This window comes from Brassica napus, chromosome C6 (genome assembly GCF_020379485.1).
Source record: "Brassica napus cultivar Da-Ae chromosome C6, Da-Ae, whole genome shotgun sequence".
Classification (NCBI taxonomy): Eukaryota; Viridiplantae; Streptophyta; class Magnoliopsida; order Brassicales; family Brassicaceae; genus Brassica; species Brassica napus.
The window spans coordinates 21,267,968-21,281,440 of record NC_063449.1 but is presented as its reverse complement, the minus strand read 5'-3'; the positions used below and the strand labels follow the sequence as shown (position 1 = coordinate 21,281,440).

Genomic DNA, 13,473 nt, shown 5'->3' with positions numbered 1-13,473 from the left:
TTTTAAGTTATTTTGATTTGTTAGGTGTAGTGATTGGAGATACGAACTTGAAAGGATTATTCAGTATTCGTGATTGATGTTTTTTTTTTTACATCAAAAAATCATTATGTTACTTAATCATATGGTGGTCTGGATAACCGGATTAGAGTCAAACAATCAACAAAATAAAGAACTTTATGGAAATCCTTTGCAGTGTCCTAGCTGAAGAATAAACAATAACGTTTTTGTATGAAAGCTCAAAACTCTGGAATTTCTAGAACCGGTTACCCTACATATCGATATTTATGCATTTATTATTCTGTGAACCATTGTTCTTTATTCGTTTTCTTACCTTTTTAGTTTAATTTAATTTCATAATTTCTTTAAAACCAAAGAAAACAAAATTTGTTTTGTGTTAGCTTGATTTAAACCTTATGGACTCGCTCGAAACCCATCCCAAAATACTATTGTGATTGTTTGGTGCTTGTAGGATTATTGCAGGTGTAAAAACTCTAAGCATGTCACATACCCAGCATGGCCAGAAAAGAAGAAGAGAAGCACGGCTCCAACACTGTAGAAACCACCAGAGCTGCCTCGAGAAATTACATATCTAAATCTACTTTGTAGAGACCAAGGAGTTCTTGTAAAGTATAAAAGAATATGAATATTAATGTGTTGTATTTGATATGAAAATACAAGATGCATATATATAGTGGTAACATTAACGTAATGTTTTTTTTTAACGTCTGATTAATTATGTTATTACAACGATGAAAAATATTACATAGACGATTTTACAGCCGACAGTTCTACCATCATATGAGAATGCACGTCTGACTGCATCACTCTGAGCCACCCTATGAGATCCATATTCGATGATACGCCATGCATCATGCTGAAGACCTCTTGTAACCATTTTCTCCATAATCTGCATAATTTGCGTTTTCTGGAGTTTGAACCTCAGACCTCCTGGTGTAGAAGCATTAATAAACTCTTTGTCAAACCACTGGACTAAGAGTGCTTCCACAACTTAAAATATTTTCAATAACAGTGGATTTCAGAGTACTTTAAGAAATGTCAAATTCAATAACAGTAGATTTTAAATGAGTTTTTAAAATTCATGTTTCAATAACAGTGGATTTGTCATTTTAATACAAATCACCTGAAACTCTCGGTTGAATACATCCCCTTAAGAATATTTTGAGATTAACTTGCTCTTCAAGTCTTTTCTTTTAGTCTTGAGGGTCTTTTCACGGGCTTACATTCTTGGTCCGTAAGATAGACATCTTTCGGTCCAACATATCTCTAATACTCCCCCGCGAGACAAACGTGGGATGCAACACGCAAATCTGCAATCACAAAGCAGACCGCGTATGCCGTGGACACTATATGTCGAGGAAAACAAATCAGCAGATTCCTTCGGGAATATACTTCAACTTAGACAAGAAAGGATGAAATCTTCAGCTCTTGTTTGGTCTTGACAATGGGAATACATCCCATGGGCGCAACTACAACTCCACAAACAATCGTCCTTAACTTGGGCAGTCCATACACCGGACTAAAAAAACTGACCTAAGAATTTGAGCGTTCTACTAGATCTCCCCCGTAATGGTTAAACTGTAACCAATAAATTTCAAACTATAGAAAATCACAACATAAACTCTGAGAAATTCTAAACTATAGAAAATCTCTAACAGAATTAACCCATGTGAAACCACAAACTCATAAACCAACTAGGACTTTTGATAATTCTTGCATTCAGCCGTTCTAAACCAAACTAAAAAAGACACTAACATTAATAAAAACAAAACCCTAAATTTAGTTAGAGATCACGTGAATCATTACTTCAAGTGTATGTTTCTTCACGTCATCATCATCCGGATCATCTTCGTATTCATCATCGTCAACACCACCGCGATGATAAGCATCTTCAAAGTTTAAAACTTATAACACGGAAGCTTTAATATCGATCCACAAGGATCGACTGCTCTAATACATGTAAAGTATAATAGAATAGATATCTTATTGTGTTGTATTTGATATGAAAATACATGATGCATATATATAGCGGTAACATTAACATAATGATAACACTAGATAATGCTAATTTTCCTAAACACTTAATGTAAATATTTTAAGAATATCTTGAGATTAACTTGCTCTTCAAATCTTTTCTTTTAATCTTGAAAGTCTTCATGGGTTTCAGAGGCTTACACTATTGGTCCGTAAGATACACATCTTTCGGTCAAGATATCTCTAGTAGTTCTCTTTGTTACTAATCAAAAGACACTGAAAGTTTACAATGAAAGTCTTGCTAAAGCCCCAACAAAAAAAAAAAGTAACTAATCGAAATAAGAACCATACAACAATAATACGAAAGATCCAAGGCAAGGTAGTCCATGATATGCCTGGGGAGATGATGCTTAGGCCTCTCACTATTAAAGCCTAATCGCTTAGGCCATCTTTAAATAAAGAAAGAAAAGTATTCATCTCGCCCTTCTTCAAGCACACTCCAATCTCCACACCACCCGAGTCATCCCTCCTTTCCAACATAGAGAATGCTTCATTGCGGTCAATGGACACAAACTCTGTTTTAACAGGTCTGCCCCATCCAAAATCTGTCCTGTTTATCGCTAATCGGGTTGACCCTGCCACACTTCCCGCCTGTGCATCTGGTATAATATTCTTCCCTCTCTGCACATAGTCTTCAAAGAATGACTCTATCCCTTGCGAACCTAAACGTTTGACTGAATCACTTAGAATCTCGACTGCTTTAACAAAACCACCTTCTTTCAGAAATGTTCCCGCTTCGTACTGGAACCAGCCTGAGGGTAGCACACAGCTCCCAAAGTATGTAGCAGGAAATGGCGGGTCTAAACGAGCCCTAAAGTCTGCTGTATAAATAAAGCGTACTGGTCTGTTCGGGTTGCCTCCACGCGCTTTCACTACACACGTCCATGAGTAAGCATACGCGATGACAAAGGCTGACAAGTGAAGCTCGAGCGGAGAGCGAGCTAATTCGTTCCTGACTCGTTCCCGGAGTTTCTCTATGTTCTCCGAAGTTAACTCAAGAGTGACACGGACAACGTCGGAGCTTATCTCATCGAGGGGTGGTGGCTTCAGGGTTTTAAGGTTGTCGCTGTCCTTTGATCGAGACGACAAAAAGTCGATCATTTTTGACTCGAGTCCGGATGGAATATTGATGACCGTACGATCAAACGTCGGAGTAAGATCCTCCGGAAGAAGAGGAAACTCCATGGCGTTGCTATTTTCTTGCAATCTGCAAATATGAGACCATGATTTAATAAACATTGCTGACGTTGTTCCGTCATTGACAGAGTGGTGCGATGCAATGCCGATACAGAATCCTTGGTTCGGGAACAACGTGATCTGCACAGAAAGAAGGGTCGCCGAGTCATCAGAGATTTCTAACTCAGGTACCAAAGGATGAAACAGGCTCGCAGGACGTAGTCCATTGCTGGTTAAAAAGGAGAAGTCTGCGTCGGTCTCTGCTACAGTAAGAGACACCGTGTCATTCTTGGAAACGATGATGGACGGCTTTGGATCTTTTGGGTCCCACGTGAGGAGGCCTGCAAGTGGGAGGTAGTAGCGGAGGACATGGGAGAGAGAGAGCTTGAGCTTTGGGAGGATGTGAGAGTGAAATGTCTCGGATGATGACTCGGTGTGTCTATAGAAGATGACTCGCTGATTAGGATGGAATTTTATCCAGCGTAACTCGAAGAAGTTTAGAGGGAGACTGAAGGAGTCCACTGAGTCATCGGACGATTTGGTAGCAGGCCTGACTCGGACGTTCTCGATCACGTTTAGCGCCATTGATAGTCTCTTTTTTTTTTTTTTAACATTGAATAGGAGTCTCTATCTTGCTAAATATATTTATATCACCGAAACTAGGGGTAGGCCTTAAGGTACCCGTTCGGGTATTTCTGTACTTCGGATCGGGTTGGGTATTTTTAGCTCGGGTTCGGATATTTAGATTTTGAAAAAAAAAATTAAAATTTTCATTTCTCAAATTTTTTGTATTTAAAATATAACTTTCACTTAACTAATTTTTTATTTTTAATAGATTGATTGGTTAATAGATTTGGACGTAACATTTTGAAACTAAAAAAAGACATTAATTTAGATATTGTTTTTAAATTTTGGATGTATTTTGTTAATTCTTGAAATAAAAAGTTTTACATGCTATGCATTTTAATGGAATAGCAAATCATTTTTTCTATAATTCTATGTATATCATATTAACTTAAAGTATACGTTGTATCAATATAAATATTTTATATAAAATAAGAGATGTAAACTAGAAATATATGGTTAATTATACATATGTTCGGTTATCTTCAGATATCCATTCGGGTTCGGATATTATCCGTTCGGGTTCGGATATCCAATATCTCCTAATTCAATATCCGTTCGGATATTTTGTTACTTCGGTTCGGATTTCGATTTAGGTTTTTCGGATCGGATTCGGATGCAGCTTCGGATATCAGGTAAAGTGCCAATACGTTACTACTGTGATGTGAGCGGTTCTTTCGGGTTTGATCTTTCCCAATTATCCTGGCCGGAACCGACACTGAGATCCGACAAATAGAACCAATACATACACGTGAGTCATTTGATTAAATGGATTAGAATATGATTTTTAAATTAAGAAACTAGCTGTAAAAATGTATGTTGTCCTAACTGATATTAAAATATGTTTCCATTCTTTTTTTTAACGACTTATATATGTTTCCATTCAATAATTTTTGCTTTAAAAATTAAAATAGTTAACTGTGTCGTTAGAGTAGTTTCAATAATAAATTACCAAAAATATTTAGATATATATAATAAGCATTAAGAAAACAATTTAAATAATATGTACATAAAATCCCCCGCTAAGTGTGCCATTTAAAACTTTTTTTTGTTGAAATAGTATTTGAGACCCATTAATAGCGGAGGAAAAAATGTTAGTCTTGATTACCAAAAAAAAAAAAGGAAAAGAAATGTTAATCTTATCTTCTTAACATTTAATATGGTAAATAGTTTCAGATCCGACAACTCGAATCAATGCACGTGAATCATGAGATCACCAATACTTTTATTAAATGGACTAATATATGTGTAACACCTAGGCCTCGGACATCGGAAATTCGGGTCACGTTCAGGTAAAACCCAATCGGGTCCGGATCTTTCGGATAAATAAATTCTATACCCTATAGGATTTAGAAGATTTCGGTTCGGGTTTCAAGTCGGATAGCACCGGTTTCGGGTCGGTTCCGAGTACCTCGTGTAAAACCCGAAATGTAAATATATTTATATACTTTGACTGAATTGTACAATTAGTTAAATTGTCCCAGCGGCCGAATATCTTTGAAATGTAATAGTCCACCCGAGTTCGAACACTATAGGTGCCTTTTTTTTCTTTAATGAATGACAATTTTGTAAATTTCTTCATCTTCTTCCTCTGAGTCTCTCTTTTCTAAACTGTCCTGCTCGCCGTAGCGAGCTGGACTGTGCAGCCTCTTTTCATGTTTCAGACATATAAACATCATTTTGATACATGTTTTTTTGCAATTTATACATAAAACTTCAAGAATTAACATATAATCACTGGTTATAAATTTGGAAAGCGAAAAAATTGTCTATGATTCATGTTCTTGCACAGAGAATTCAGATTAATTGGATTACCCGAACCGTTCCGGGTATTAACCAAACCCGACCCGATACCCATGGATATTCATATCTTTACCCATCGGTTAAATTCCTTAGATCTGACACCGAAACCGAACCGGTCCATTTCGGGTCTGATCCGGTTCGGATATTCGAATCCGGGTTATAGTCGCAAGCCTAGTAACACCTCTATCCCACAACCCAAAGTACCTTTCGTTTCAAAGGGAAAATACATTAGATTCGGTGCTTATCTATTCTTTTTTTTTTTTACAGCAAACATCCACAGACTCATGTTGACTCTCTAACCAAAAATGGTAACTCTGGATCCATATGTATGACGAAAGACGGTTGTTTCCGAGCATTGTGTGTTAAGCTATCCGCCTTAAGGTTCGCCGTCCTAGGAACATGAATGATTTCTGAGTTGATGAAACTTCTTCTTAGAAGTTTAATGTCTTCCAGGTAACTTTCAAATGCTGATCATTCTTCTGATTCCGAAACCATCTTCAACAATTGAGAACAATCCGTTGCAAACGTAACCTGAAACTGTCTTAAATTCTTCATACATTTCATTGCCCATATTAATGCCTCCATCTCCAAATGGAGAGGGGAGAGACATGCCCGTACATTCTTTGCCCCTAACAATCCATCAAAACCCGAGAGAATGCTAAACTAGCCTTGCCCTGAAAACAGGTCCTTAACCTTCCATGGGCCGTCTGTAAAACATCATCTTCCTGCTTTCGCTTGCCCTGAAAACAGATGCTTATCTATTCTATTAAAACTAAAAAAAATGTATATCACTTTAATTTATAATAATAAAAAAACAATTGTGCCATTGCTATATTTATGGTCCTTTTAAAAAATATTTTGCATCCTATGTATTTGCATTATATCTTTTCAACTACAAAATCAAGAGCAAAAAATTAAAATAAAGCACGTTTCCAAATTATATTTATGATACTAATATGATCAAGATTTTTATAGCTCTTAATTGTTTTATATTTATTATTTTCTCTATCAAATTTTTTTTATATCTAAACTATTAAAACTAAAATACAATTAGTATTTAACCCTGAATTTTTCTCAATAATTACAAGTGAATGCCACTCTATTTTTAATTAACAAATAAATTTACAAAAAATAATATATATAAGTTTCCATAAAAATCGTATGTGAGATTTCTTAATATTTAGCTATTACATCAATTTAAAAGATTGCAATCTTTCCTTTTCTAAAAAATGTCTATAATATAAACGCAAATATCCTAAATATTTTATTAGAGGAAAAATATACTAGACATAATATGTTCATTAGACCATATCATTAAAGTAAATTATATGTAAATGTAACTTATGTTTAATAATCTAAATTCAAAAATCCATACTAAAATCATATGTAAATTTAACTTATGTTTAATAATAAAAATACAAAATCCATACCAAAATCATATAGTATAAATTATTTATCATTTTAAAAATTTAAATGTCATAGTTACATCTAAATATTCAATTTTAATAATCCATTCCTTATAAAATTAATGCTGTAAATATATATAATTAAATGAAAACTATCCACATATCTTTTAAAAAATATTTATTTATTTGATTATTTGAAATAGTTAATGTGCTAACACAATATACTACAATCATATAAAATATTGATCCATATAGTTGTTCATTTGCTTATATATGGCAGATTTAGCTATTTACAAATGAAAAAAAAATTTACTCACATAAAAATAAAATATAGTATATCTTTTTTTTTTTTGCTTTATTAGTATACAATAAACAAGAAATAAAATGAAAATTTTAAACATATAAATTATATTAACAAATGGAAATTATACAATTATTGTGTTTATAAATGAATGAGTTTACAATTTTTATATGATTATTGTTACTTTATTGACTATTATTCAGGTAAAACAAATATGGTGTATATTAAATAAATATAAATACTTTCACGGACGTACAGATTAAATTCTAGTATTCTATTAAACCTGAAATATTCTTTTTAACATCCCCTTAGTTTTATAATAATATTACAGGTTGTGCCACTATTATATTTATGGTCCTTTTTAAAATATTGTGTTTACTAAATATTTGCATCATATCTTTCCAAAAACAAAATCAAAAGCAATAAAATTACGCATGTTTCCAAATTATATTTATGAGACTAATATGATCAAGACTTTTCTATAGTTCTTAATTGTTTTATATTTATCATTTTCTCTATCAATTTTTTGTAAAAACATTTTAATTTCATAAAATTGAAAAATGAACTTTAATATTTGGATTAAAAGGTGAAACTATAAAAAATTTAAATCAAAATTGACTACATATCAATCATCCATCGGTTCGGGCGGTTAGTCTCAGTTTTCAGTGATTTTAAGGGTTTTATTGGGTTTTTAGATATGAATATTTTTAAAACCCAAAACTGAATTACACATCGGAATACCTTATTAACTTGTTTGAGAGCATGTTTAGGTCATATTTAAAAAAACGCTAATTTAATGTAAAAATATTTTAAATAAGCGAAATTTATACAAATTAACAAAATATTTTTAAAGTTATGGATGAAATTTTTCATCATAAAATATTCCGCGTTTTGAAAGTGCGGGTTAAAATTTTGTTAGGGTTAAACCTAAAGATTTCACTCATTTTTTATAAATAGAAAGCTAATTTCTTTCTTATTTCCCATCAAAAATCCAGTGCGAAACCCTTTAGAGTTCCAAAGAAATTAGAAATCCTAGCCATCAATGTACCCTTTCTCTTCTTTCTTTTGAAGTAACCAAACCAATGGTGCTATGCGAGAGAATATATCATCAGACACAACAGTTTGAAGAACTTGTAGTGCCATCATATCTTTTGATGATGCTTCTTCCCATTGATTTCTCAGCTGCAACACACTAGGAGTTTCCTCTGTTTGTGCTGGTTGGTTTAAAACTCCATTCTCCACCACTGTCACAGTTTTTGAGTTTTTAAAATTGTTGTCTTTTTAATTCGTCTGAAATCATACTTTTTGCCATCAAATATGAGAATCACTTATTGCATTGTTGTTTCTATCGTTTCAATTTTTCCATGAATCATTTTTTGCAAATACTTAACTGTTTTTGTGCTTTAGTTGGTCCTTGAATCAATAACCCTCTGATACCATGTAAAAGAAACTGTAGTTTCTAGAATAAAACAAAGAGTAAGAGATGAATCTTTTAAAGAGAGAACAAATGATTTTATGTCATAATCTATATGATTGTGTTCATTGCAAACTAAAGGAATCAGAACTTCATTTTTTATTAATAAAATAGAAATCTTAACTTGTTTTACAACATAACAACAAAGGTTTAAATCGAAAATGAAACATTACACAGTGAAAATTTGCATCTCTTCATTGCATCCAGGGCCGGCTAAAGGTTATGAAGGCCCCTGGGCAAAAACATTAATTAAACCTCTTAATTAATTAATTATGATATTATAATTAAAATATTATTAAAATGTTATTAAAATATTAAACAAAGTAACCAAATTTATTATTTTCATTTTCAATTTTTAGCTTTTAAATACTTAGATTACTATGTCACTAAAATATTGTCAAAAATTATCACTAAAGTATCAAATATAAAAATCTGGGACTTTGTTATTAAAAAAAAATATATGGACCCTTTATGTTATTAAAATTTGCTGGTGCACTATTTGTTCTAGCCGGCCTTGATTGCATCTTTTCTACGCATCTCTTCAGTGAAGAGTTGTGTTATTACAAATGAAGAGTTGTCTCAATTTCTCTTTAGAACTCTTAAATAAATCTAGTTAACCAAAAGTCACAATCCATAACACAAGCATCCTTTAACTAAACTCAATTACAATTTACAACCAACAAATTGTACATGTGGCTTCCAATTGCGAGTCTGCTTTTGTAGGAGACATGACTGCATTCCCAGTCTATTGTTTCCTGAAGAAAAGAACATGTAACAACCCGCCCCGTGGGACCCAGGCTCACAGCGCTGCAGCGCACCGACCCCAACCCCTCCATTATGGGAACTACCTGCCCCATAATTAGGTTGTTGGTGAGATTCGAACCCCCGACCTCACCCTTTAACAGCCTTCCCACAAGGCAAGCTGTCACCAATTGGACTGCAGTCCAATTGGTGACAGCTTGCCTTGTGGGAAGGCTGTTAAAGGGTGAGGTCGGGGGTTCGAATCTCACCAACAACCTAATTATGGGGCAGGTAGTTCCCATAATGGAGGGGTTGGGGTCGGTGCGCTGCAGCGCTGTGAGCCTGGGTCCCACGGGGCGGGTTGTTACAGAACAATGCATAATTTGGAGAGGGTGATGATGACAATACGAGCTATGTAATAGCTCAGTTTATGAGATCATGATTCTTTTCTTGTAACACACAACGATTTCTATTGACTAGACAACTATGGAGAGAATAAGATATGCTTTAAATGAATCTCTACAATTGTTTTCATCGGCTTTTGGGATCTTCTTCTTCGTTATTTTCTTTGCTTTGATTTTATTTTTTTGGTTAATATTTTAACATGGCTTTAATCTGATGATTATGATGTATGTTCATGCGTGTCAATTTTATACTTGTGAAAACTTGCATAAATAATAAAAATACCTAAAATGTTATAAGACTTCTAAACTATATTCAATATTAGTGGCTATTTAGCTGACAGAGGAGGCTAAGAATATTTGTAACCATAATTCAGTACAAATTACAAAATAATGACATTATGTAGACGAGAAACTAGAAGATGTTTAAGCCAATACTGTGATGTGACTGGAGTTTTAGTAATAACGAGTGTTGACGTAACTAATAATTGTAATAGTCAAATTTATTAGCGTGACAGATTGGTGATGATTTATATTTTTTCGCATCAAATTGTCTTTCTATTACTAAAACTAAAGGTGGTCTGAAAATCGAGACTGGAATAAAAAAACCAACAAAATAAACTTCCCTATGTAAAGATCGTCCAGTTCTAGATAGAGAATCTGAAATAGCATTTTGCCCTCGAGGAATGAAGGATATATTGAATGCTTGGAGATGCCTTTGAAGAGTATTTATATCTTCTAGCTCTGTTGAAAAGTTTAGCCATATATGAGGTTCATTAATCAAAGTGTTATAACTACCTACAGTCCGTTCCAAAATTATCACAAATTGAATGATGTAACATACTCTCCATCGCCCATGTGACAATAATGTATTACTAAACTTTCGTTGTAGTGAGCTACAGAATTGGGACATTCTAATCGTCTAGACTATGTTTTTCTGAGTAATTGTAAGGGTATTGTTACTTTTAATTTTCGTCACTGTTATTGACATACCAGTTACAAAAAAATTTCACAAACTATGACGTTTTTGTTACGAAAAAAAATTGTGACGGTTTATAACTTGTCACAATGATTATATTGTTACAAAATTGTGTTCACCGTGACAAAACAATCTGTCACAATACAATTATTTTCTTGTAACGAGAAGATCCCAATCCTGAGAAATGTACCATTGACAATCACATTGTGCTGACGACGGAACATGGAAAATGCCATGAGGCAATCTACATCGCTTTACTGAAACGGAATGCCAGCTTGGAAGGGTTAAAGGAAAGGTTGGAGACCAGGATGAATGCATCAACGAACTGGAGGTCTTGGATGCCGCGCTCTGTGCTCAGTTGAAAGAAACACAGGACTCGTTGGTGAGATCCAAAGAAACAGCCATGATTAGAGAAGTTGAGCTTAGGAAACATCTAGGTGATGCCCCGCGAGAGAGCTGTAAGCGCCGAGATCATCTCCATCTGGAATTGAACTCTCACGCAGAAAATATCTGGCAGGTGAATATTTCTAAGATGAAGGATATGTGTGAGGTTGAGAGGAGGGTTCTCTGATCTTCCTTCAAGAAGTATCGGTTCCGGTTTGAGAAGGTCAAGTGGGCTCTGGTTGATTCAAAGTTCGTTCAAGAGAACGTCCTACTGGTCTCTCAAGCTGCTGGAAGGATCGACATGATCAACGAATTAATACTCAAATATTTTCCTAGTTTGGAAGACGATCTGGTCCAACGGGATCAGTCCATTCAGGACTTCCGGGCTGAAATCTCACGAAGAAAATATCTGGCATCTGAATATTTCTAAGATGAAGGAGATGTGTGAGGTTGAGAGGAGTGTTCTCTGATCTGCTGATAGAGAGCGGAAGCTAGGGTTTGAGAGATCAAGGCGTTTGATCTTCAAACAGGTAACATGTTCTCGAAGTAAATTCGAAAACAGGAAGATAAGGGCGCGAATACTCTTCGCAGTGCTTCGAAAACTCTTTAAAACCAAAACTCAATAATTCTTATTAATTAAAGCGTAGCTTACATCTATTGTTAGCTTCTCTATTTATATTAGCTAGAAATCATAATACCTAAAGGATTTGGAAAACCTTAACCTAAAGGAAATAATACTTATGAAATAAAAGGAAAACAAAGCCGATATGTCGAAAAGGAAATAATCCTAATTAGTCTTGGAGTTGTGATCATCCATGATCACGACTTGCGCTACATCAGGTCACCCCTGGTGAGAAGGATTCGACCACGAATCCGGATCATAATTGTCGCCATGATAAGGAGAAAGATGTTTCACGCTGAAGACGTCTGATGTGCGAAGATGTTGAGGAAGCCGAAGGCGATATGCATTTGGATTAATTCGTTCCAGAATTTCGATAGGACCAATCTTGCGAGATTTGAGTTTATTATACTCACCGGCAGGAAGACGATCATGAGTAAGAACCACCCATACAAGGTCACCTGGAGAAAATATGAGCTCGCGACGTTTTCGATCAGCTGCGGTTTTGTACTTAGAAGTAGAGGCGTCAAGGTTATCATAAGCGAGATGATGAACCTGTTGAATCTGAGACACAAAGTCGATGGCCTCACCATGAAAACGCGTCTGGTCGGGTACTGTTGCCAAATCGAGTGGACCACGAGGAATGAGGCCGTAAACCACCTGAAAAGGACAATAACCCGTGCTCCTATTTAAAATGTGATTATGCGTAAATTTGGCCTGACCCAGTTTACTGTCCCACATCTTGAGATTGTCGCCAACCAAACAACGCAACAAATTACCAAGCGAACGGTTGGTGACCTCCGTTTGACCATCGAACTGAGGATGATATGCCGAACTCATATCCAAACTGGTGCCAAGTATTTTCCAAAGAGAACGCCAAAAATGACTCAAGAACCGTGTATTGGGATCGGAGACTAACGACGTGGGTAATCCATGCAACCTGTATATTTCTCGAAAGAAAAGTACAGCTACTGTTACTGCGTCTGTGGTCTTCTTACATGGAATGCAATGGGCCATCTTAGAGAACCGATCAACCACTACAAAAATAGATTCGAAACCCTTTTGTGTCCGAGGAAGACCGAGTACAAAATCAAAACTGTACTTAATACGAATTCATTATTTTTTACTTTAATAACTTTGGTGTTTCCTTATTAATTCTGTTAATTTGGTTTATTTATTTTTAATGGTTTTAGTTATGTTTGATTATGTAACCTATTAAATACAGTATACAAGGTATTTTTCTGCACCATGTGCAGAAATAAAAGTTCTATATTTAAAAATAAAATGTTGTTATTTTATTTTTGCTTACAATATTTCAATTAAAAATTTTAATTTAATTATATGTAAAGCTTAAGATAAAATAAGTTTTTTTTTCTTTAAATTTATATTTAATAAGATATATGTATATATTTAAAATTATATTTTTGGAAATGTTTTTTATCTCTTTCTTTTGGTTATACTAAATCAAACATTAAAAAACTAAAAAATATTTTGTTAGGTATATAATTATCGA

General features: G+C 34.4%; 1 protein-coding gene across 1 annotated transcript; it reads right to left on the bottom strand.

The window, feature by feature from the left end:
- Window positions 1-2,212: 2,212 nt before the first annotated feature.
- LOC125588791 (phenolic glucoside malonyltransferase 2-like) lies at window positions 2,213-4,314 on the bottom strand. The gene has a single exon (XM_048760605.1). The coding sequence runs from the start codon at window positions 3,811-3,813 to the stop codon at window positions 2,425-2,427; it is 1,389 nt and encodes a 462-aa protein (XP_048616562.1). The 5' UTR covers window positions 3,814-4,314; the 3' UTR covers window positions 2,213-2,424.
- Between the last annotated feature and the right edge of the window lie 9,159 nt (window positions 4,315-13,473).